Source organism: Zalophus californianus, chromosome 9, assembly GCF_009762305.2.
Source record: "Zalophus californianus isolate mZalCal1 chromosome 9, mZalCal1.pri.v2, whole genome shotgun sequence".
In the NCBI taxonomy this organism is placed as follows: Eukaryota; Metazoa; Chordata; class Mammalia; order Carnivora; family Otariidae; genus Zalophus; species Zalophus californianus.
In genome coordinates, this window is record NC_045603.1 from 6,253,261 (window position 1) to 6,276,381 (window position 23,121).

Consider the following 23,121-nt stretch of genomic DNA (forward strand, 5'->3'; position numbering starts at 1 on the left):
GGAGAGAGGAGCTCGGGCCTCAGGGGACCCAGGGTTGGACACCCCATGAAAATGTGGGCTGTCTGTTCTGTTGGTTCCTTTCCCTGCGTGTGCCTCTGAGCACTGGTGGAGGTAGACGGCTCAAGCCTTTTAGCTCAGTCCCATTTTGAGCCAGGAAAGCGGAGTCTCAAAAGGAAATTGTGAGTGGTCACAACTTGTAGGGAAATTCACTGGGAGCCCTTACAGGAAGCTGCTGGAAGAGCCAAGTCATAGAGAGCGAACTGTTCCAGAACAGTATTTTCCAGGTTACTTCTTATACTGCCAAAACTGCGTGCGTGCGTGCGTGTGTGCGTGCGTGTGTGTGTGTGTATGTGTGGGTGTATGTGCGTGGGTGTGTGTGCGTGTGCATGCGTGGAGATATATGTAGATATATAGAGAAATCTGCAGATGCATATATAAAATATTTACGCATTCTCTTTTTCCATTTTAGAAGTCCAGTACACTATCCATTGCGCTACAGAGTGTTTTTTTCCATTTTAAACAGAGTAACTTGAGTGGAAGTCAAACTTTCCTTGATGTGCTAGATCTTAATTGTGAATAATACTTCTAACATAATAACAGATCTTAATCTTAGCATATTTATAATAATCCTGGCATTATGATATGCTAGCATAGTAATTCCAAGGGCGCCTGAGGTTCATACAGTACCTTTTACTGCTGAACATTAGCTACCTTGCTAGCAGCACAGAGACAGTCTGGCTGTTTGGGAGAAACCTAAACAACTTGAACACTTGCTGCCTCCACTCTCCCACGGCCTGAGGAAACAGCTAACCAAGATCATTACAACTGTGCCTAAAGTAAGAGTAAATAGGTGGTGACTCAGGGCCTGTGGGACTCTGCACACAGCAAATGACTGCGTTTTAACCTGTGGACATTTGACATTGCTTAGCTCCTCAGGGGCCTTATGGGACTAACTTTCTGTCTTTCAGATGGGTTTCTCATTTGGCAGAATACCGCTTTGTTGGTGAGGTATTACTCTCTTTGCCAAAAAGGGGCCCACTGGGGACGCCTGGCTGGCTCAGTCGGTAGAGCATCCGACTCTTGATCTCGGGGTCGTGAGTTTGAGCCCCATGTTGGGTATAGAGATTACTTAAAGGTGGGGGGCATTACTTTTTACTTCAACCCCATGATGCTGCTTGGTCAGGGTGATTTGGTTCACTGATTCTAGCAAAGCTCGGGGCGGGGGTCTTTCAATACTTTGGACAGAGCTCATCACATAGGTAGACACTGAAGTTATGCTTATGATCTACATTCACTTAACTTTTTTTTCTAAAGATTTTATTTATTTGAGAGAGAGAGAAGACACGAGCGGATGGAGGGGCACAGGGAGAAGCAGACTTCCCGCTGAGCAGGGAGCCCAACGTGGGGCTCGATCCCAGCACCCCGGGATCGCGATCTGAGCCGAAGGCAGACACTTAACCAACCGAGCCACCCAGGCGCCCCTTCACTTAACATTTTTATTTGTATGATAAGTGATTTGCAGGTCATAATCCCAACCTGTTTTCAATACTATTTATATTTCATCTAATATCTAATGAAAGCAGATCCTAAAATGCTTCCTATACAAAGTACCGGACGATATTAGATATGAGCAGTATGAAATGACAGCTTGATCTAAAGTGTGTGGTAGTTGGCGTTTTCCTCAGCAGTGAGTGTGTTCACACCACAGGGATCTGTGATCCAAGTGAACAGCACAGTTCCTTTCCTCTCGTAGGTGAATGCGTCCCCGTCTCTCACCTCCAGCACTGCCAACGACCGAATCCTTAAGTATAACCTGATCAACGACACCCTCAATATTGCGGTCCCTAATGGCGAGATTCCAGACTGTAAATGGAACAAGTCACCCCCGAAGGAAGTCCTCGGCAATTACGAAATTCTGTAAGTTTGTGTGCAGACTGGGCAGCCGCCCTTGTGTGTTTCAGATTGAGGGGAGCCAGGGCCCAACTTGGGTTGTCTGCATGTGTGTGGACTTGCCTTGTTGGGCCGAGTATTTCATTTATTAATGATGTTATGGGATGGATCATGTTGTAGCGGAAAAACAGGTCTTAAACTAGGCCTTTGTCTGGGTCTTTTACTTGATCAATATTGATGATGTGTTTGCCACCTGCTGGGCACCACACGAGCCGCTGGGGCAGGGCGGAGCAGGTGGGAGATCGCTAATGCAAGCGATCTTACGGAGTTGGGAAGACGAGAATGCTCGTGATGATTGCTGACAGCTGAGGGCTGCCCACATGCCCGGAACTGTGCTGAGTGCCTCATTTCCCCAGCGGCCCCTGAGGTTAGTATTGTCATTAGCCCCATCTCACGCAAGCGGAAACAAGGTTTAGAGAGGTACAGTGGCCTGTTGGCGGCGACAGAAAGTGGGAGCAGCGTGAGAGCCTGTTGGGGGGCAGTGGTTGAGCGACGTACCGTTGGTTCAAACCGTGGAATAGAGGGTGGCCCAGGAGCTCTGGTGGGGCCTGGGAGGCTGAGGGAGGAAATCACGTTGCAGAAAAGGGCATGCGAGGGACGCGAGTTAGCTTGTCTGCATGGATGCGGCTACCGTGGGCTCTGAGGTGTGGAAGGGGAGCTGGAGAAAAGAGGGAAATAGCGCCCCAGACTGGAAGAGGGACATGTGTAAGGGTCACGTTAGTCCTTCCATAAAAGTAAAAATGTGCGTTTAACGTCCCAAGAAAACAAAGGAAGAAATTTGTAGTGAAGGTCACGTGCCGCACACAGATCCCAGGCCCACGGCTGGTAGGCATTGCTCACGTGGGGCCTCGGGCTCCAGAGCCCACGGGTGACCACCTCACCGCCTCCGCCGTGCGTGGCCTTGGTGTGTGTGTGCAGCACCGGGGAGGGTGGAGGGTCAACTCAAAAGGGAAGTGTGGGGGCCTCCGGGGGCGGTGGTGGGGAGCTGCAGGCGTGACCACTCGGTGTGGTGGGTGGTTTCCTCCAGCCCACAGTCAGTGGTTAAGTGGGCTAAGTGCAGGGTAAGCATAGGGCGCAAAGTGACGAGCGCTGGGGCTTGTCGGGCACAGAGGAGGGCGAGGGGGTGGGAGGGCCCTGGAGGTCCTGGTGGTTGCGGGCTGTGGGGGTTGGGGCACCAGCAAAGCGAGCTGGGGAGGAGGCAGAGGTCAGAGGGAGTGTCTGCAGTCCGGGCTTTGCAGGGTTGGTGGACGTGACAAGGTCGGGGGCCGTGGGAACGGGCCTGAGCTGGGGCGGAGGACGAGGTCATGAGGGGGGCACGGGGTCAGGGAATTGGGGTCTCCTGTTTGGTCATTGCAGCGGCCAACACTTGGGAGCTGCGGGCCCGAACGGTAAGGAATTAGGTGGCAGCTAACTGCACCCGGCAGGTGGTGGATCCCGCTGACCTGGGAAGGAGGTTTTGGAGAGGGGGGGCTCCCTCCAGGCCCAGGGGCATGATGGGTAGGAGAGAAAGCACCCCCACTGGAGGGGCCGCAGGGAAGCAGTATCTTCAGGGAGAGCAGGGTTTTAGCGCAGGAAGGTGCAGGGGACGTTCCAGGATGAGGTGGAGACTCGGAGGTTTGCTGGCAACAGGCGAGTTCTGAGTGCGCAGAGGAAGAGCTTGGGGGTGATCAGACTGGGGCGTGTCCAGAGCCTCTGGGGGTGGCAGCGGGGGAGGGGCAGGGTGCCGTGCAGGAGACCGGGGCTGAGCCCTGACGGCCTCTGTGGCAGCCAGGGGGGCGGAGTATGTGAAGGAGTCCTGCCTCCTGCCAGGAGCGTGAGGGACTTGGTGGATCTGTCTTCATCCAGCCAAGGTGCTGGCAGGCTGGGCAGTCAGGAGCCCCTGGGGCCCTTGAGGGAGGGCGGCAGACACTCCACTTCCGGTTAAAGACCCAGAGGTCAGGGCCTCACTGCTGTTAGTTGACGAGACAGAAAGGTGACCCCCCCCACCCCTACCCACTCAGCCGCCCTCTGCCCACTCCTGTGAGTCAAGGAAGGCTCCAGCGCAGAGCTTCCAGGCGCTTCCATGCAGGCTTCCTCCCCAGTGCTTCGGATGACCTCACGGTCAGGAATCCCATTGTTGGCTCACAGCCACGGCCTCTTGCAGCAGTAGCCCCTCTTGCAGCAGTAGCCGGCTGCACGGGGAGGGAGAACCCTGACTTTCTACCACGTCAGGTGCTCTGCCTCCCGTGGGGTGCTCACAGTGGTCTCCAGAGTGTGCCAGTAGCAAGAGCAGTGAGCCAGGCTGCCAGTTCGCTGCCCAAGGTCAGCCACTGGTGCTGGCCCCCATAAGTAGGCTCTCTTGTTGCCCTGATCGCTGTGCTGGCCTTCAAGCCACGAGGCCTGGCCTTCTGCACCTGCAGCCTCCAGGGCCCCGGTCTGAAGGTGCTGGGCGTACTCGTCCAGCCTCCAAAACCCTACTGCCCAGGGGCGCCCTGGTGGCAGTCAGTTAAGCATCTGACTCCTGATTTCGGCTCAGGTCATATCTCAGGGTTGTGAGATGGAGCCCCACATCCGGCTCCGTGCTTAGCACAGTCCGCTTGAGATTCTCTCTGTCCCTCTGCCCCTCCCCCCACTCACTCTACCTCTCTAAATAAATCAATTTTTTTTAAAGATTTTTTTATTTATTTGTCAGAGAGTGCACACGAGCAGGGGGAGCGGCAGGCAGAGGGAGAAGCCTAGATACAGAAAGAGAGAGAGAGAGCATGAGCAGGGGAAGAGGCAGAGGGAGAGGGAGAAGCAGGCTCCCCGCTGAGCAAGGAGCCCGATGTGGGACTCGATCCCAGGACTCTGGGGTCATGACCTGAGCCGAAGGCAGATGCCAACTGAGCCACCCAGGCGCCCCGATAGATAAATCTTTAAAATAAATGAATAAATAAAACACTACTGTCTGAACCTGCCAGTTACTGCAATCTGCTTGTCATTCTAGCAGGAGAGAAGCCTGCTAGAATGAGAAGGGGCCCTAGAAGACCATCGGCCTGATTCTCCTCCACATTAGCACCACCCCTGGGAACAGCGTGTCCCAGATGTCAGCTGCTTGGCACATACACAGTGAGACTGGTAACCCCTGTGTGGTCCTTCCCCCCTTGCCCCCCATCATTCCGTAGATTCTCACTGCACACCCACCCAGGAATGAGGTGCTGGGGGCAACTGTGAACCAGACAAATGGGGTCATTGCGGTCCTTAGGTCAGCGATGTAGACACAGAAGCAGCAACAGAGTGCTAATGGGGGCGGTGCTAACATGTGGACAGGGAGTCCAGGGGCTCTAGCAGTCCTTGGGGTGGGGGGGCCCCCACAGGCAGAACCTCCAGTGTCCCTGGGGAGTCCTCCCTCCAGCGTCATCTCTCCTTAAGGAGACGGGGGAGAGGAGGGCCTTACCTTGTTGCCCTGACCCCCATTCTGGCAGAGGGAAACCCTGTAGTGTCTGTCATGTGGGTAGCAGTCAACAAACCAGCCTTCTTCCTCCTTGCCCTTCCCTTTCGGCCCCCCGTTTCCCAGCAGAAGCACAACGCAGAAAATATATTCTTCAGCTTAAGAAGCTTCTCTCCCACACCACTCTCAACCTTCAGCTTCTGAATCTGGGAATAAACATAGAACAGAAATACCCCTTTTCCAGAAGTCAGCAAAACTCAGCTAACGCAATATAACTGAGCATCTTCGTACCTTTTGCATTTGACATGAACATCCACTTATAACAGAGGATCCTCAGTCAGGGCGTGGCCACCAAAGAATACCTAGGAAGGAGGTTTAATAGGGAACAGAAATGCTTCTCACACTCCTGATCCACAGGGTGAAAAGGTCCCAATTAGGAATCTGAAGTCTTGGGTTTTACTTGATCCCACAGCCCTTAGGACACCGAGTAAACCTCTCCCAAGTCTCAGGAAGTAGGGGATCAGTCAGGAGGCTGATGGGAAGTCACCTTGGGAATAGGAGACCCCATCGCCAGAGGTTGTACCTGCCAGGCCCTGCAGGTGGTGCAGTGACATTTCTCCAGCCTCATGGAACCCCCCCCTAAGAGGGGCTCACCGTGGTGGGAGAGGCCAGGGACTACCCAGATGTCCTAATCGGGCAGGGGCGCCCGGGGTTTCAGCTCTGTCCTTTCTGAGGCAAAAGCCCAGGCTCTGTTTCCTACACAGGGTCATGCTTTCACACCGCACAGGCCTGGTGCGTAAATGTTAGCGGGGAGGGGCAGGGCGGGTCTCAGCTGGTGGAGGCTGGATCTGGCCTTTCTTGCGGGGTGAACTGCCCGCCCTGTCCTGGTCCCCTCACCCTGGGGAGGGTCATTCACACCCCGTTCCCCGTCTGAAATGGGGTCAGTCATACCTGCCCACAGATGCTGTGTTATAAAAGTATTTCCAGACGTCAGTCTTCTCCCTCACCCCCCTGGTGTCCCATTCATGTTTCCTTTGGGGTCACTGCCGACTTCCATCTGGTAGGAAGCTTTCATAAAATGTCAACTGCAGGAGCCGGGGCCAGTTCACAGAAGTCATTTAACAAGGCTGTACCTGTATGCTCTGTGGCCTCAGGCAGGGTTTGGTGGGCTGGCAGGCTGGAGACATGCAGGGGGCGGGAGGCAGGCTGCCTCCCTGGGCGACGTGGAATTTGCCACATTACGGCTCTGTGGCCCTGCTTGGCCAAATCCTGAAGATGTTCCTCTGTTTCTAGCTATGATGAAGAGCTGGCGCAGGGTGATGGGGCTGACCGAGAGCTGAGGAGTCGCCAGGGCCAATCACTGGGGCCCAAAGGGGGCCGATCGCGAGACTTGGGGAGAACCGTCCTCACAACCTGGAAGTGAGCACCCGTAGACGCAAAAGACTGCAGCCTGGACCCTGCCAGATACTCACTGCACCTGGGCCTATTTTGAAATTTCCTTTTTTTAGAGCTTTCTCCCCCTTTCCTAAGCCCTGTAAATAAATAAAGGCATTTCTTTGGAAGGTGAAGGAGTCTCTTAAGAGGGAAAGATGCCGTGCTTCTCCTTTCCTCTCACACAGTACTTCTGAGACCAGACACGTGGGGATTTTCCCCACAGCGAGCCATTCTGCGCTCCTCTGGCTGGTGCTGGGTGTCCTACGATTTAGCTCCGTTTTGATAACCATCTGCCTGGAGCTGGCGTCCGATCCCACAGGTGAAGGGCCCAGTCCCCCAAGACGGGCCTTCTGCACCCCCAAAGCCTCAGAAGCCAATCCAGGTTGTCTCCTGTACTTCTGACCTACCTGCTCTAAGTTGGAGGTTCCCAGCACCTCTTTCTCGAGGCCCTCCGAGGGCTTGATTCCTTTGCTAGAGCGGCTAACGGAACTCGGGAAAACCATTTACCTGCTCGATTACCAATTTCTCACAAAGGATGCAACTCAGGTGAGCCAGATGGAAGAGATGCCGAAGGCAAGGTACGGGGGGGAGGGGGGAGGAGCTTCCATGCCCTCCCTGGGTGCACCGCCCTCCCAGCACCTCCATGTGTTGGCCCTCTGAATTCCATATTCAAGGAGATTTATGAAGGTTTCATTACATGGTATTGGTTGATGAAATCATTGGCCATCGGCTATTGATTCAGCCTTTAGCCCCACCTCCTCCCCAGAGGTTAGGGCAGGGGGGCTGGAAGTGCCCACCCTCCGATCCCTGGGTGGTCCCCCTGGCAGCCTGGCAGGCTACCTGTGAGCCCCCAGCCACCTGGTCGGCCATTAGCACCAACTGGCTTGGTTGAAAGGGGCTCATTAGGAATAACAGAAGACGCCCATTTCTCCTTTACTATCTGGAGCTATTTCAGGACCTGGGAACAAAACTAAATATTCTAACATTTAAAGGCTGTCCCTGTCGCTCATGGAAAGGAAACGACAGGGGTTTTAGGAACTGTGTGACAGGAATGGGGATGAAGACCAAATCTCTATAAATCACAATGTCCCATCTCTGTCTCATCAGGGCTGGAAGAACTGATTCACGAATGTCTGAAAGCAGCTCTTTCCGCAGAGAGTAACAGCCTCAGCGTGTGATTTAGTTTATTACGAGGTGTTCACATTTTAAAAATACTGTGCTGACTTACAAACGAAACCTGACTATTTTACAGAGTGAAGCTGCTGTGAGAAAGCAGGATATTTAACCCGACAGCTATTTGGGTATAGTTCCCTTTAACTGGACCGTGATTCTGAGGAAGACTGGCAACTGGAAATGTGTGTCAGTAATTTATCCTTACAGAGGCCTTTGTCTTGGTGCTGTCACTTCGGTTTTGTAGGTGAGTCTGTGAGATGAGCCCAGACAGTCCCCGCCGTGTGGCTCATCTGATGTCAGCATCTGGGTTTGCTGCAGACCAGAGGTAAGCGTCGTTGGCAGCCCACGGCCAGGACCAGCTCCTGGGGTGGTGTGCTGACGTGAAGCCACCCTGGACAAAAATGAGTGAGGTGGAGAAAAATACAGGAAACCCTGAGTCAGTTGGACAGAGTGACTGATGCACGCCAGTAACCTCTGAGACTCGGGCTCCCTATTTAGTAAGAGCCTTTTCCCGTTGGTCATACTTGACACTGTTCACTCATGCTTCAGTCATTGTCTTGAATTTACCTTTAAAACTCCCCACCTGAGGGACGCCTGGGTGGCGGGGTAGGTTAAGCATGCCTTCCGCTTAGGTCATGATCCCAGGGTCCTGGGATCGGCCCCGCATCGGGCTCCCTGCTCAGCACTCTTTCCCTCTGTGTCTCTCTCTCTCTCTCTCTCGCTCTGTGTCAAATAAATAAATAAATTTTTTTAAGATTTTTTTTTTTAGGGCGCCTGGGTGGCTCAGTTGGTTAAGCGACTGCCTTCGGCTCAGGTCATGATCCAGGAGTCCCTGAATCGAGTCCCACATCGGGCTCCTTGCTCAGCAGGGAGTCTGCTTCTCCCTCTGACCCTCTTCCCTCTCGTGATCTCTATCTCTCATTCTCTCTCTCTCTCTCTCAAATAAATAAATAAAATCTTAAAAAAAATTAAAAAAAGATTTTTTTTTTATTTGAGACAGAATGAAAGAGAGAGAGCACATGAGAGGGGGGAGGGTCAGAGGGAGAAGCAGACTCTCCGCCGAGCAGGGAGCCTAATGCGGGGCTCGATCCAGGGACTCCTGGATCATGACCTGAGCCGAAGGCAGTCGCTTAACCAACTGAGCCACCCAGGCGCCCTAAATAAATAAAATCTTAAAAAAAAAAACAAAAAACCAAAACACTCCCCACCTGAAAAAAAAAAACAAAAAGCAAAAAAACTCCCCACCTGTTTGTTGTTACAATGTTAGGAATAGGATTTTGTTCTCCTGATGGTGTGCCGAGGACATAGCAGACAGGGGTCTTTCTCGTACCTGTGTGTGAACACGTCAGGTTTATATGTCCTTTCTCGGGCATCTGTGTGCTCACTTGTGTTTAACGACGTTTCGCTGCCAGTTGGGGAAAAGGGCCTTTTATGCGGTATCTAGGATAGAAAGTGAGAGAGGCATAATGCAAATGGTATTCAGCCAGCATCCGAATGACTTGCGGTTTGAGGGGATTTGTCCGCAGTGTTCACTTTAAGCCTGAGACTGTTCCACCTTAATGACCTGATTTGGATGTGCCTTTTGTGCAGCCCCTAATTTGAGGTCTAATGTTGATGGCGGGTGTGGCTTTGAGTTTGAGTCAGACCTGGGCTTGAAGCCTGGCTCTGCCATTTATTAGTTTGTCCCAAGGCTATCCAGTGGATCTTTGGACCTTGGCTTCCTGGTGTATAGAAGGGGACTAATGATATCTGCTTCGGAAATCACCAGTGCCACAGCACCGGGTCCGGCCTGCCCCGCTCGCACGGTGGCTCCGCCTGCGTCCCCTGACCCAGGAGGGGCGTAATCCACATAATCCACGTGACAGATGGCCCCCACCCCTGGCTCCCACACACGGCTCTTCCACCCACTACGTCCTACAACCCAGCTTCTCAGTCATGTTTTCGTTTTGTTCTCCGTGTGTCTGGGAGCAGGGTGGAGTCCCTGGCTGGGAACGTTGACCTCAGCCTGAGCCCAGAGGACAAGGCTGGCACGTCAGGAGTGAAGTTGTTAGTTTGCCGGCCAGTGGGTTGCTAGGTGAGAACGAGTGTCTGCTAAATAGATTTCTGTCAAATATTGACTATTACATTAGTGATGTCATGTTCTGGGGCAGATGTTTCCTCTGAATACTTCCAGAACACACAGGGGCGGGAAGTGTGCGGTGTCCGAAGCAGGCCGTGGAAATTCGTGGATTACATAAATGCTATTCATCACAGAGTGGTCCCCCTTTGGAATCGTCCAAGATGACACTTTCTGCTTTCTTATCAGCTCCCATTGTTTTTTTTCCCCTTTTGATGGGGGCTGGAAGGGCGGGTTCCCAAAGTCTGAGGGTCATTTTCACAATGGTTCTTTTTTTGTTTGATTTTTTCCAGAGCACATTCCTCCTCATTTGCCTGCTTCTCAAATGGGCTGCTCGCCCAGTATTCCTTGGTGGGTGCTCAAGCTGGGAACCAGAGTGTCTTCCTAAATGTCTCCCCTTCCCCACCCCAGGGTCCCTAAGCCTGTGACAGCCTCCTCACTCAGATCTCCTGCTTCCCTTGGGCCTCCCCCCTGGACCCCTGCCGAGCCCCCACTAGTCTCAGCCTGCAGCCCCTTCCCACCCGGTCAGGCTCCAACCTCAGGTCAGTAGGATTTTTTTTTTGTTTTTTTTTTGACTTGTGGCCATTTCTCCCCAGTGTGCAGTGGTTCTTCAGCGCACTCCCCAAAGGACAAAGCCTCTTTTCCTTGGGAGGATTCAGGAGGCCCTCTGTACATGCTTTGTCAGCCAGCCCCAGACTCACCTGGCTTTTCTCTCCCTGGACTGTCCATCTTCCTCTGAGTACCATTTCCAGCCCCGCTGCCTCTCTCAGCCAACCAGGGGTGGTGCTTTCTCCCAGCCACCTGGCCCTTGGTCTCCCCAGCATCAGGCTGTCAGCCTCCTGTGGGCCAGGGAGGCAGCTGAGGGTCTGCTGCAGGGACCCTGGCCAGCCTGTCTTTGGGCCCAGCACCTGGTTCTGCTCAGCACCTGGTACTGCTCAGCGGCCAGGTACCCACAAGGTGGCCGCTGTGCCATTTAACAGGTGCAGTGCCCCCAGCGGAGTGCCCGCAGGCATTTCAGAATCCTTGGTGAGACAACAGGAGCATCATCCAATTTTATTTCCTGTTTCTCATTTGGGAAGACAATGTATTATTATGTCTTCTGATTTATCCTAGCCTGAACTATATTGTATCTCACATACTTTTAAGTTAAAAATAGCATTTCTATACTTTTGTGCCCGGGAGCGTTCAAAGCGGTCCATTCCCTGCTCACCACCCCCCATGGCTGGTGCTCCTTGAACAGAAACAGAACCTGGGGGACCGCGGTGTCCCCTGTAGGGAGCCACAGGCTTCCCCCGCCTGCCACTTGTCCACATTTTTTTTTTTCCATTTTCAAATTTAGCTCCCTTGATTTTTCTCATGTAAACTTGCTGCCCGGTCGCTCCTGTCGGAGCCCACGTTCTCCTTCTAGGTCCTCGGGTGGATCTTCAGAGACGGCGAACTCCTGAGCAAAGCCTCCTTCCAGGATTCAGGGGCAAGGGAGCTGTAGCTTGGATGGGGCTTCAGAGGTGGCCAGGCAGATGGCCCAGTGGCCGTGTAGCCCCAGCGGAGGTGTAGTGGGCCTCACTGACCCCCACTGGCAGCAGCCTCTTGGGCAGGGGACCAGGTGTGCCCCCCAGAACTATGATGGCAGGGGCCAGGGGGACCCTCATGGCCATCTGCACCCGATACTGGAGGCTTGGCCAGGTTGGTGGCCCTGGGGATGGCAGCGGCCGCTTCCTTGGAGCACCTGACACCCACTGAGTAGCCCCCGGAGCCACATAGGCCTTCGAACCTGGTCCCTGGGTCTACTGCTGCGGGGACATCCTCTTGAGAACCTCGGCCTCAAGGGACGCCCATGACGACACTTCTTGGCGGGTGCAGTGGGTTGGAGAGTGCCCGTCCAAAATTCATGCCAACCCAGCACCTCAGAACGTGACCTTATTTGGAGGTAGGTCTTTGTAGGCGTGAGGAGGTAAGGATCTCAAGGTGAAATCATCTCGGGTTTAGGCTGGACCCTAGGCCTAATGACTGGTGTCCTTATCAGAAGAGAGGACACAGACACAGAGAGAAGGCCACGTGGAAACGGAGGCAGAGACGGGGGTGAGGCAGCCCCTGGCTACGCAGCGCTAAGCAAGCCGGAGGCCCCCAGAAGCTGGAAGAGAGGCAAGAACAGCCTCTCCCCCGGAGTCCTCCCTCAGCAGGAGCCTCCCCTGACAACACCTTGATTTCGGACCCTGGCCCCCCAAACCGTGAGAGAATAAATTTCTGTTGTTTCAGGCCACCTAATTTGTGGTGATTTGTTACAGCAACCCTAGAAAACCAATACAGGGGGTAGGAGAAGCAAGAAGTCCAGGGGACTGGCCCACTCGGGGACCGGTGACCCACCCCGTTCTCTGTCAGGTTTGCCGCCTCCGCCCACCCAGCCTCACGATGAAGGCTCGCACGGGTGTCGTCTGGGGTGTGTCCTTGGAGAAGGGGCACGCCTCCTTGCCTCCTCCTCCGAGGCGTCCACTTCCCCAGCTGGTGGCCCCAGTTCTCTGCTTAGCTCTCACCTCAGTGTCCTGCCAAGTCAGACGCTTTGGAGAAAGCCAGAGTTTTCTGGGGGGTTTTGGCAAAGTGGTCACTCTATGTAAATATGATGGCTGTTACCGGCTGGGGGGACTCCCTGCCTATATGGTGCCCATACCAGTCCGCGCCACTGGTGCTTTGTGCCCCTGGTGTCCGATTCAGGGCCTTTCTCAGTGCCCCCCCCCCCCCCCCCGAGGGAACTTTCAATTCCAGGAGGGAACTGAGTCTTTGTGATTTTTGTCTCCTGCATTTGGTCCCCAGTGTCACCTCTGCCCCTGCTCATTCCCCCACCCCTCACTGCCTCCACCCCCCCCCCCCCCCCCCCCCCCCCCCCCCCCCCCCCCCGCCCCAGCTGCTTCTCCCAAGAGCACACCTGAAGGGTCAACTGCTGGTACCCGGATGCCTCCTGCGGAGAGGGAACCGTGGGGGCTCTCTCCTGCTGGGGGTCTCTCCTGTCATGGCTGAGGAGTGTGGGCAGACCCCAGCCGCCCTCAGCTCACACCTGGGGCCTGATGCCCATTCTGGCTGGAACAGCGAGCCGGACTGGCACTGGGTTCCAGGTGTGCCCCACCCCCACCCCGCACAGAGCAGAGGCCTGCGGCTGTCTCATTTTCGTGCTGTCCCAGGCCTTCTACCCTGCTGGCCTGGGTGGTCCACAGCCAGCCGGCCGGTGGTGAGGAGAAGACATCTTAAAATGCGGGCACCAGGAGCTGTTCCAGCTGGAGAGACCTCTGACATCGTCCCCGAGGAACAGAAAGTGGCCCTGGCAGCCGGGGATGGGCCCGGCCCTCACAGCTTGGTGTCCTCACATGGACACAGAATATCAACACCAGACAAGCCCCCTCTGACTGATAATCAAGAGAAAGACAAGACCCCTCGGTCATCACTGAACACGGACGACAGCATGAACATCGTGCCGGCCACAGAATGACCAAACCCAGTTCTAGCCGGCTGCAGGCCCTGTGGACTAGGGGTTATTATTATTATTATTATTATTATTATTTTATTATTATTTTCAATAAGCTCTATGCCCAGTGTGGGGCCCGAACTCACGACCCCACGATCAAGAGTCGCACGCTGTACCGACTGAACCAGCCAGGGGCCCCTGGACGAGGGTTATTGAGATGCCCCCTTCCTGACAGCACCCAGTCCGGAGCAGAGCCCCGCCTCCTCAGGCCCCCCGTGGCCCCCCAGCACCCGCCCAACACCCCGTAGGTCCTTCCTACCCCCTTGCCGAGCACCCCCCGCTGCTGTGGTGGCTCTCCCTCTAGGCCACGGGCGATGGCCCCTCCAGTGTTGGTGGGGCGAACACGGGACTGTAGAGAATTTTGTGTAAGGCTTTCCTACGGGGGATTTCATTCGTTGCCACGTGGCTAAGGGTTAAGGTTGACTTAGGTCGGCAGAGGCCCTGTTTAATCTTGGAGAACACGTACACCCATTTTTCTCTCAGCCGGTGCGGCACGCGGTGAGTGGTGAGGGAAGAACGGGCGAGGGGCTCGCAGGCCTCGGGCTGCTCTGCGCGGGAGCTCCACACCCCGCTTACTGCGCGGAGGCAGCCGAGTGGCTACTTGGCTTACAGAGCATTTTCTCACAAAGCCTTAAGGGCCTACTAAATAATAATAATAATACCAAATATCCCAGCACCTAATCGGAGGGCCGCGGGATGCTGCCCGGTCCCTCACTGGGGGTGGGGGAGCCTCCCAAGGTCACACAGCTGGTGAAGGGCAGGGGCTCCACTGGGACCTGGCAAATGTGACTTCCAGCTCTTTCCAGCCCAGGGTGCTGTCTGCTGCGGGGGCTGTTTTGATAAAGAAACACCAGGTCACTATAGCAGCGGGACAGTATCTGGCGACGGAAGTGAAAGATTATAATCGAGACATATTGGCTGTCACTCTCCATAGATAAGGTCTGGGATGTGGAAGCGCACAGGGAGTCTGCAGGGGGTAACGGAACAAGGACGGAAGAACCGGCTCTCTCCGGGCCCTCCTGCTCGCTCGCTGTGTGCCTGTGAGGCAGTCACTTAGCTTCTCTGAGCTTTGTTTCCCCATCTGTGCCTGCCTACCTCACGTGGCCATCAGGAGGAAGGGAAGGCTGTGAAAGCGCCAGATCACTAGTGGCTAGCATGTTGGCTACATCTTTTGTTTTAAGACTTGGTGGCTGCCCTTGAGTTCACAGGCTGGTTCTTGTAAAGACAAGGCATACGCAGCATCGGCTCAGGGCTAGAGAAGTGGTATGGGCAACCCATGCTCCAGTAGTGGTGATCTGGGGCGGCTTCCTGGAAGAGGAACAGCTTCAGCTGTACCTTAAAGAATGAGTGGAAACTTCATGGAAAGCAGGGGCATAGTCAGGGGTAATTTCAGAAAGATGCTTCAGGGCCATATTGTGAAGGATGTTGGGGATACCAGGCTGAAGAATTTGGATCTGTTCCGTAGGCACTAGGGAGCCATCGAATGTTTTTGAGGAGTGACCAGTTGGGTGTTCTTAGGGGCGTGAGCCTGGGAGGTGGTTCGGAGGATGACAGAAGTGGGAAGAAGCTGGAGGGAGGAAGCACAGCAGTGAAGAGCTGAGGAAGTGAACTCAGGCTGGGCCCTGAGGGAGGGCAAGTGGGGGGGGGGGAGTGGCTTCCGCACACCGGGGAGGGAGAGCTTCAGAGCCTGGAGCAATTCTCAGTTGCCCAGCAGGGGGTGTATGTGGGGAAAGGGGTTTGAGCCTTGAAAGTAGAATTAAGTAAACATTACAGAGTTAGTGAGTTGTTTTCACTCCTGAGCCATGTGAGTAACACCGCTCTGAGTGTTCATGCATAGTCTACGCAGACCGATGTTTTCATTCCTTGCGGGTGGATATCGAAGAGTAGAATTGCTAGATCACGGGTGAATAAGCTTTTTAAGAAACTGTCGAGCTATTTCGTAAAGCAGATTTGTGCCATTTTGCATTCCCACCAGCAGTGTGTGCAGTTCCCCACGTCCTCACCAGCACTGTCTGTCTGGCTTTTTAATGGCAGCCGTCTTTGTGGATGTGAAGTGGCTTCTCCCTGGGGCTTTGATTTGCATTTCTCTGATGACTAATGGTGTGGAGCATCTTTTCCCGGGGCTTATGGAGCGTGCGTAGGTCTTCTTGAGAGAAGCCATGTGAAAGGGATGCATTTGTCACTGCTGGTAGGAGATGGTGACTTACCTTTAATTCTGTGGTGGAAGGTTTCATTGGCTCTTCCACGAAGCCTTTACTGACAGCTCTTGTCTACACTGGTGTCTCCTTTCTCTGAAAGTGTAAAGCAGAAGTCACATCATATCTGAGGCCTAATGCCTTCCAAAGGAACTGCCCCTGGCACTTAGAATAAACTCAAGCTCCTCGCCTCTCTGGCCTGTCTCCCACCACCCTCTCCCTTCTGCACCTGCTCATTTTGCTGGAGCCACAGCAGCGGCCTCTGAGTGCCTCAGGGCCTTTGCACCGGTGGTCCCCTCTACCTGGAATTCTCTCCCCCTTGCTCGTTGCAGGCTGGCTCCATCTCACCCTTTGGAGCAGCCTGGCCCTCTCCTCTTAGAGAAGCTTTCCTGACCATCCTTCCCTGATGAGCCACGGTCTCTCATCACCTTCTGTTTGCTTCAAAGCGTTGATCACTGTCTGGAATTATCTTAATCAGTTGTTTACTTGCTGCTTTGCTTTCTGCCGCACAAAGCCATCAGCAAGGGCCACCCCAGCCTTCAGCTGGCACTGGCCTGGCAAGAGCAGGCACTGGATAAGTGACACTTGGATGACCGGCCCGAGGAGACTCGGGTGTCGGCTCACCTGTGACTGTCCTCACCCTCCACCCGTGTGGCTCCTCCTGCCCGGGCCTTTGCCATCCATCCCCAGGCTGAGGTGAGGCAGAACTTGAGGTCAGGGTGACATCCCGTCCTGCATGTCCTCGATGGTCACTTGGTCATTTTTGGACAGCGGTCCGAGCAGCAGGCCTTGGGGGCATTGACAAGCCAGAGCAAGGCCAGGCAGTGTCTGAGGAATGGTTTACAATCTGAGGAAATATACTCTTTAAGAAGAGAAGATTTAAGGGTAACACAAAGTATTTGAAGGGCTGTAGGTGAAGAGGAGTCATAGGTGATGGGATATGTCATGGGGGTGTCTCAGAGGGCAGAAGAAATGAGGAGGATGTCGGTTTGGCTTAGGGAGGGCCTTTCTGTTAGCATTGCCTATTCTGGAATGGTTCATCTTACGAGGTAGTGAGCCTCCTGTCCTAGAGAGAGTACCACTCCCCGGGGTGTGGTAGAGAGGATACAGCATTGAGAAGGCTGGAACAGGGGGCTTGTCGGGCCTTTCTCCCTCTGAGCCCCTAGGAATCCCCTCGGCTGAAGGTTCGTGCTGCACTGTCCCAGCGTTCAAAGGTGGCCTAGTATTTTGATCTGGTGCTTCTGGAAAAGAGGAAAGCACCATTTCAGGGCAGGGTGAGGAAGGCGAGCCGCGTGCATGTGCCAGCCTGGGTACTGGCCAGCAGGGAGAGGATAGGCCCTACTCCAAGGCCCCGGGAGTGGATTTTCCGCTCGCTGGCTGAGTTGTGGAATATTCCTCTCCCCCACTGCAGGTCTGCCCCGGGAGGGCAGGGGCTCGTCTCACTCACCACGGCATCCCCAGTGCCCACCACAGCATCCAGCACGTGGTTGGTGCTCAGCAGACCGGACTTCAAAGCCTGGCTCTGGAATCCAAGTCCTTGGGAGAATCCCTGCCCACTCACTTGTCGTCTGCTCTCAGCTCCTTTGCCTCTCAGCATCCGCCTCCTTGTTTGCTCAGTGTGTGTGGTGATGTGAGGGTGACCGTCATCCCTGCCAGCCAGGAGGTTGCTCTCCTGCTCTCCTCGGTGGCAATGATCTTTGTGGCTGGGTCCTGCCTCCTCCATTCCCACTGTCCGTCTGCTGGGCAGGCAGTTTCCAGATCCCACCCACTGGCTCTGGGGAAGAGCACCCTGGCTGGTGGAGCCAGGATGTGGATGGGTGCCAAGGGAGGGTGAACGTGGTGCTGGCTGGGCGCTGGGCTGCGTGAAGGCTGAGTCACAGCCACAAAAACTGAGGGGTGTGTCCTGGTGATACAACACTCACTTCCGGCCAGGAGGGCGCTGTGTCTCATGGCTCAAGGCAAGGGAGCCCAAACAGAAAGGCTTTGAGAAAGAAAGGAAGCAGGACAAATGGAAAATCTGGGAATCCCCTTAGCTTGTGAGGATCTTTGGCGCCTCGGCTCCCCACTGGCGTGCGGCCTGGCCTGTCACGTGGCCTAGAGTGGCTTTCCCGTCTGCAAATACAGGTGAACCTCTAGGCACCGCCTTCCCAGCCATCCATGCCCCCCCGGGGCCCATGCACTGTCTTGTCCCAGGACCACAGCTCAGGCTGTGTTCCCCCAACCTGGCGTGCTCTTCTGCACCCCCCCCTCCACCTGCTGAAATCCTGCCCTTTCCTGAGGCCCAATTAAAACACCGTGTCCTTGAGGCCTCAAGCCATTTTCTGATGCAGCACCTGCCCCCTCCTCTGCCTGCCCTTGACATTTCAGGCTTCGGGGACTATGCCCTGCAAGTCAGTTGATGTTCCACACTTACCTTAGGCTCATCTCTCTCCCCGACACTGGATCATCTTCCCTTCCTGCCTCCCCCCTACCAGCTTGAATATGGTTCTGATGGCCTCAAACATTTTCATATAACTCCACACATATTTAACCAAATTGATCACAGGTGCTTTTTCTGATCTCACAGTTCTATGACACAAGAGTCTGTAAATACAAAATGATTGCCCATTGAAAAAAATATATATATTGCCGCTTCCTGGTACTTACCCAAACGAGCTGACAACTTGGGTCCTCACAAAAACCTGCACATGAATGCTCACAGCAGCTTTACTCATAATTGCCCAAACTTGGAAGCCACCAAGATGTCCTTCAATGGCTGAGTGGATACACTGTGTTGCATCCAGGTAATGGAATATTATCACAGATAATAAGAAATGAGCTATCAGATCACAAAAAGACATAGAGGAAACGTAAACACATATTGCCGAGTGAAAGAAGCAAGTCTGAAAAAGCTACCTACTGTGTGGTTCCACTCCATGACGTTCTGGAAAAGACCGAACTTTGGAGACAGTGAAAGACCGGTGGTTGCCAGGGGTTGGAGGGAGGGCTGGAGGGACAGGTGGAACACAGAGAATTTTGGGGGCAGGGCAACTATTCTGTATGACATGGTAAGATGGACATTATGCCCTGGTCAAAATCCATCAAATGTAGGACAGAATGCGGCCTACTGCGCACTGTGCATTTTTGTGAGTAATAGCATTGGCTCATCAACTATAACAAATGCACTACACCAATATGGATGTAAATAGTGGGGAAATCTCTGGAGGGGGAAAGGTGGCTAGGTGGGAACTCTGTACTTTCTTTTTTCTTTTTTTAAGATTTTATTTATTTTTGGGCGCCTGGGTGGCTCAGTTGGTTAAGCGACTGCCTTCAGCTCAGGTCATGATCCCGGAGTCCCGGGATCGAGTCCCGCATCGGGCTCCTTGCTCGGCAGGGAGTCTTCTTCTCCCTCTGACCCTCTTCCCTCTCGTGCTCTCTGTCTCTCATTCTCTCTCTCTCAAATAAATAAATAAAATCTTTAAAAAAAAGATTTTATTTATTTTTTGACAGAGAGAGACAGCAAGAGAGGGAACACAAGCAGGGGGAGTGGGAGAGGGAGAAGCAGGCCTCCCGCGGAGCAGGGAGCAGGGCTCAATCCCAGGACCCCGGGATCACGACCTGAGCGGAAGGCAGATGCCCAACAACTGAGCCACCCAGGCGCTCCAGGTGGGAACTCTGTACTTTCTGATCAGGTTTTCTGTAAACCTAAAACTGCTCTAAAAAAGTCTATTCATTAAAAATAAAAAAAAAGAAATCACTTTTTTTTCTATGGCACTGAAGATGTTCCTCCCTTGGAGACTGCGTGTCTCCTCTCTGTGTGATTCCTCTTTTCCTCCCTAAAGGCCTGAGCCACAGGAAGAGCTCCAGGGGCTTTGGCTGAGTTTCCTACCATGCCCGGTGGTTTGCACCTCTGCACATCAGGGGTCTGGGCGGCAAACAGTACCTGAGCCCGGGGCAGGGGGCTATGTGGTCCTGAGAGGCCCGGGTTGGGCCCACCACGGAGGAGGGCTCTCGCACTCACAGAGGTTGGGCAGGAATGGCTGCTGCAGATCCTGGCATCACTCCTCCCTGCCCGAGCTAGGTTTGTCACTTCTCTGAACCTCCCTTTTCTCCCCTGTAAATGGGGACGGTAATTCCTACCCCACGGTCGGGAGGATTACATCTATTCCTGGACGGCTTCCTACCGTCGGACATGGGGGTGGCTCCTTGGATCTGGTTGAAAGGCCCACGGGCTTTTTAAAAAAAGTGTCCAACCTGTAATTTGACAAATGAAGACAGCAGGAGAGTTGCAGGAGATGACTTCTGTGTTCTCAGCAAGCGGTTTCCAAAGAGGGAGTGGGCTATGTGGGAGGTCTTCTGGAAGCGTCCAGAGGAGGGCCTCCAAGGAGGAGCGGTATTTGTCTGGGAGGGCACATTAGCCTACCAGCTGGTGAGGAATAGTCAGCAGGAGCCAAAGCAAGAAAGTGGGAGAGAGCACCGCAGAGCAAATGCCCAGAAGCAGCCTCCGACATCTGGCAGGGCTCCAAAGCCAGTGCTCAGGCAGACTCCCAGACCAGGGAGGCAGCCTCTGCTCTCTCTGTGCCCTCTCTTCTGAGAGACTCCGCATGGTCTGGGGAGTATGAAAGGCATGATTTGGGAGCCAGACAAGAGCTGTATGACCTTGGACAAGTCACTTTACCTCTCGAACCTCCGTTTCCCCAAGTGCAAAGTGGGATTGTTGTGAGTGGTTGTATATAAAGCACACTCATGGGGCCTGACACCATGGAAAGGGGTCATTTGGGTGGCAGCCATGATTATTATTGGGGGCTGGGAGAAACCAGGGCCACTTGAAGCACTGGACCCTCCCTGGGTGCCCAGCCCGAGATCTGCCCCAGTAGGTGCTCACTGTAGGCTGATGGACCCATGAATGAGGGAGTGGTGGCTCTCTGCCAAGACCTGGTCCCGGGGAGGGCCTAGCGCTGGGTGCCACTGTGGACACACCGCACGAATGCCGTGACCTGTAATTAACCCAGGCCTGGCTTGCTGGGCGGGTGGACAGGCTCTCCCTGGTGCCCACGTGATACTCTGGTCAGCCTCAATGAGCACACTTGCCACAAATCTGAAATCCCAGCGGCAGGCTGGAAACAGTTGCACAGAGAACGGAATTGTCACAACAGGAAGGACGTGTTTGGAGCCTGCTGGAGGGACGGTGGAGGGAGCCTCGGTCCTGCTCTCCTGCACCCCAGGCCACCCAGGAGCGGCCAGACCCCAGATGCCTAGAACATGGCCACGAGGAGCGTGTGCTTGGCAGGGTGCTGGATTCAGCCCTGGCCAGCCGCCCCTGACCTTGGTCTTGAACTGTAAGGAGGGTTGCTTGCCCCTAGCCTTTAGGAATCTGCCTGCAGTCGACCTCAGGCCGGCCGCCCCTCACTCCCACTGTCCCCATTACCTGCCCCTGATATGTGTCCTCTCAAGGCCTGCCTTTCTCTTCAAGGATCTGCTCAAACTCTGCTTTTCTCAGGAGCTGCCCAGGACTCCAAATATTTGCTTGGGCCCCTCTGGAGCCTTGCTCGCAGCCTGCCTCCTCTGGTCTCCCACCCAGCAGGAGGTGCTCAAAAGTGGGGAATGTGTATTTTTCATTCATGCCCCCCTTGGTCCCCGGTATTATGCGTCTGCTGTGTTAGAGGGAGAGGTAGCGTTAGCGTGGGGAAAGAATGTTGGAGAAGGAACCAGAAGCCCCAAGTTTGAGAAGGACCCCTGGTGCTGATGACTGGAAAACCTGGGCAACTCACCTGACTTCCCTGGGCCTCTGCTTCCTCACCTTAGAAGGAGGGTAGGCCTCACCTGCCGTCCTTTGGGGTCTTCTGGCTTCGATACTCTCTGGTCCCGGTTGCTCTTCCCAGCCTCTTCCAGCCATTCTCCTCCCTGCCCCCTGCCTGCCCCGTGCTGCTAATGCGAAATCATCGACCCCCGTGCCTGTTAACCTGCTGGCTGCTTATTCTGGTCTACCGTCCTTCATTCATGAACCTGGAGAAGAAAAGGAATATTCCTTAGTCACACATACTTCTGAGGCTCTGCCACATGGCGTCGACAGCGCTGGTTCAGTTGATTCAAAACCATGTGTACTCACCCCGGCAGCCTCTAGCTTGAATCTCCCATCTGCCGCCCAAACCCAGAGAGAAGAGAAAGTGGCTGGCGTGGGAGGTCCACCAGGCAGAGGAATGGCTTGAACTTGATATGAAGGGTCTTGACCTCCCCCACCTTCCCACCCCCGGTGCGGTTGTTTGGATTGGAGGGTGGGTTTGTTTGTTTGTTTTAAAGATTTTATTTATTTATTTATTTATTTATTTATTTATTTATTTATTTATTTATTTATTTATTAGAGAGAGAGAGAGAGAGAGAGCACAAGCAGGGGGAGTGGCAGGCAGAGGGAGAGGGAGAAGCAGGCTCCCCCCAGAGCAGGGGGAGCCTGATGTGGGGCTTGATCCCAGGACCCCAGGATCACAACCCTATCTGAAGGCAACTGAGCCACCCAGGCGCCCGGGAGAGTGGGTTCTGATGTGTTGTTCTCAGACTTGCTTGGACAGTCCCACGGAGGGAGAAGGGGGGACGGGGAGATGAGGCGGAGGCAGGAATGAAGCCTGGGAGGAACAGAGGGCCGTGGGAGTGGGAATGCAGGCAGAGGGTGGGGCAGCCTGTGAGAGCGAGATGGTGCCCACATTCCTCCGTGGGTGATAACCTGAGAGCGAGGCCACCTCCCCTGGAACAGTGTCTACTTTCCAAAGCAGCGCCCTTTGGCTCTGCTGCTCTTGGGCCAGGGAGTGTGGGCGAGGGAAAAGGAGCCCGCATGTCCACTGGGGTCTGCCAGGCCCCTCACCTGCTCACTCTTCCCTTCGCAAACCAGGAGGTGGATCTGGCAAGCAGGTGCACGATGGCATGAGCCAATACCAGCATCCATCGGGCTGGTACCGACCGTGTGCTGGGCACTGTGGGAAGGATTTTTCATCTATTACTGCATTTAATTCCTCAACGGCCATCCTGTTAGGTAGGGGCGAGCCATCACTCTCCTGTCCAGATGGGGACACTGAGGCTGAGAAGTGAGGTGACTTGCCCAAAGCTGTACGCTAAAAACAAACAACCCCCCCAAAAAAAGAAAAAGAAAGAAAGAAAGAAAAGGAAAAAAAACTTCAAACAAAACAAAATGAAAAGAATGAAGAACCTCTGAGCCTGTGACTGAGTCCTAGGCTTTTCTAATTGCTGGGGGAAAAAATCTTTTTAGCAAAAGATTAAATAGCCCATGTCGCTTAGGCCCCTCCTCCTCCTTTCTTCTGACACCATGAAGTGACTGGGACCCGGGTAAATATTAACCACA

General features: G+C 54.2%; 1 protein-coding gene and 1 long non-coding RNA gene across 9 annotated transcripts in view; one reads left to right on the top strand and one right to left on the bottom strand.

Moving 5' to 3' along the window:
- The window catches only part of TTLL1 (tubulin tyrosine ligase like 1), a 31,788-nt gene extending 24,835 nt beyond the window's left edge, over nucleotides 1–6,953 (top strand). For 6 of the 7 annotated variants that reach the window (XM_027593962.2, XM_027593958.2, XM_027593960.2 and 3 more), the window contains 2 exons: nucleotides 1,754–1,917; nucleotides 6,653–6,952. In XM_027593962.2, coding sequence (XP_027449763.1) covers nucleotides 1,754–1,917; nucleotides 6,653–6,782 — 294 coding nt within the window. In that variant the 3' untranslated portion in view covers nucleotides 6,783–6,952. Of the gene's footprint in view, nucleotides 1–1,753; nucleotides 1,918–6,652 lie in introns of all 7 variants that reach the window. The other variant, XM_027593963.2, reaches the window with a different exon arrangement.
- A 1,269-nt stretch (nucleotides 6,954–8,222) lies between these two features.
- Nucleotides 8,223–17,536, bottom strand: LOC113922726. 2 transcript variants are annotated; one of them, XR_003520048.1, is made up of 4 exons: nucleotides 17,353–17,536; nucleotides 15,804–15,887; nucleotides 9,297–9,406; nucleotides 8,223–8,357 (listed from the first exon to the last, which is right to left on the bottom strand). It is a non-coding gene; the product is annotated as an uncharacterized LOC113922726 (long non-coding RNA). The 2 variants fall into 2 exon arrangements; XR_003520047.1 differs by having other exon boundaries at nucleotides 17,239–17,536.
- Nucleotides 17,537–23,121: the final 5,585 nt, after the last annotated feature.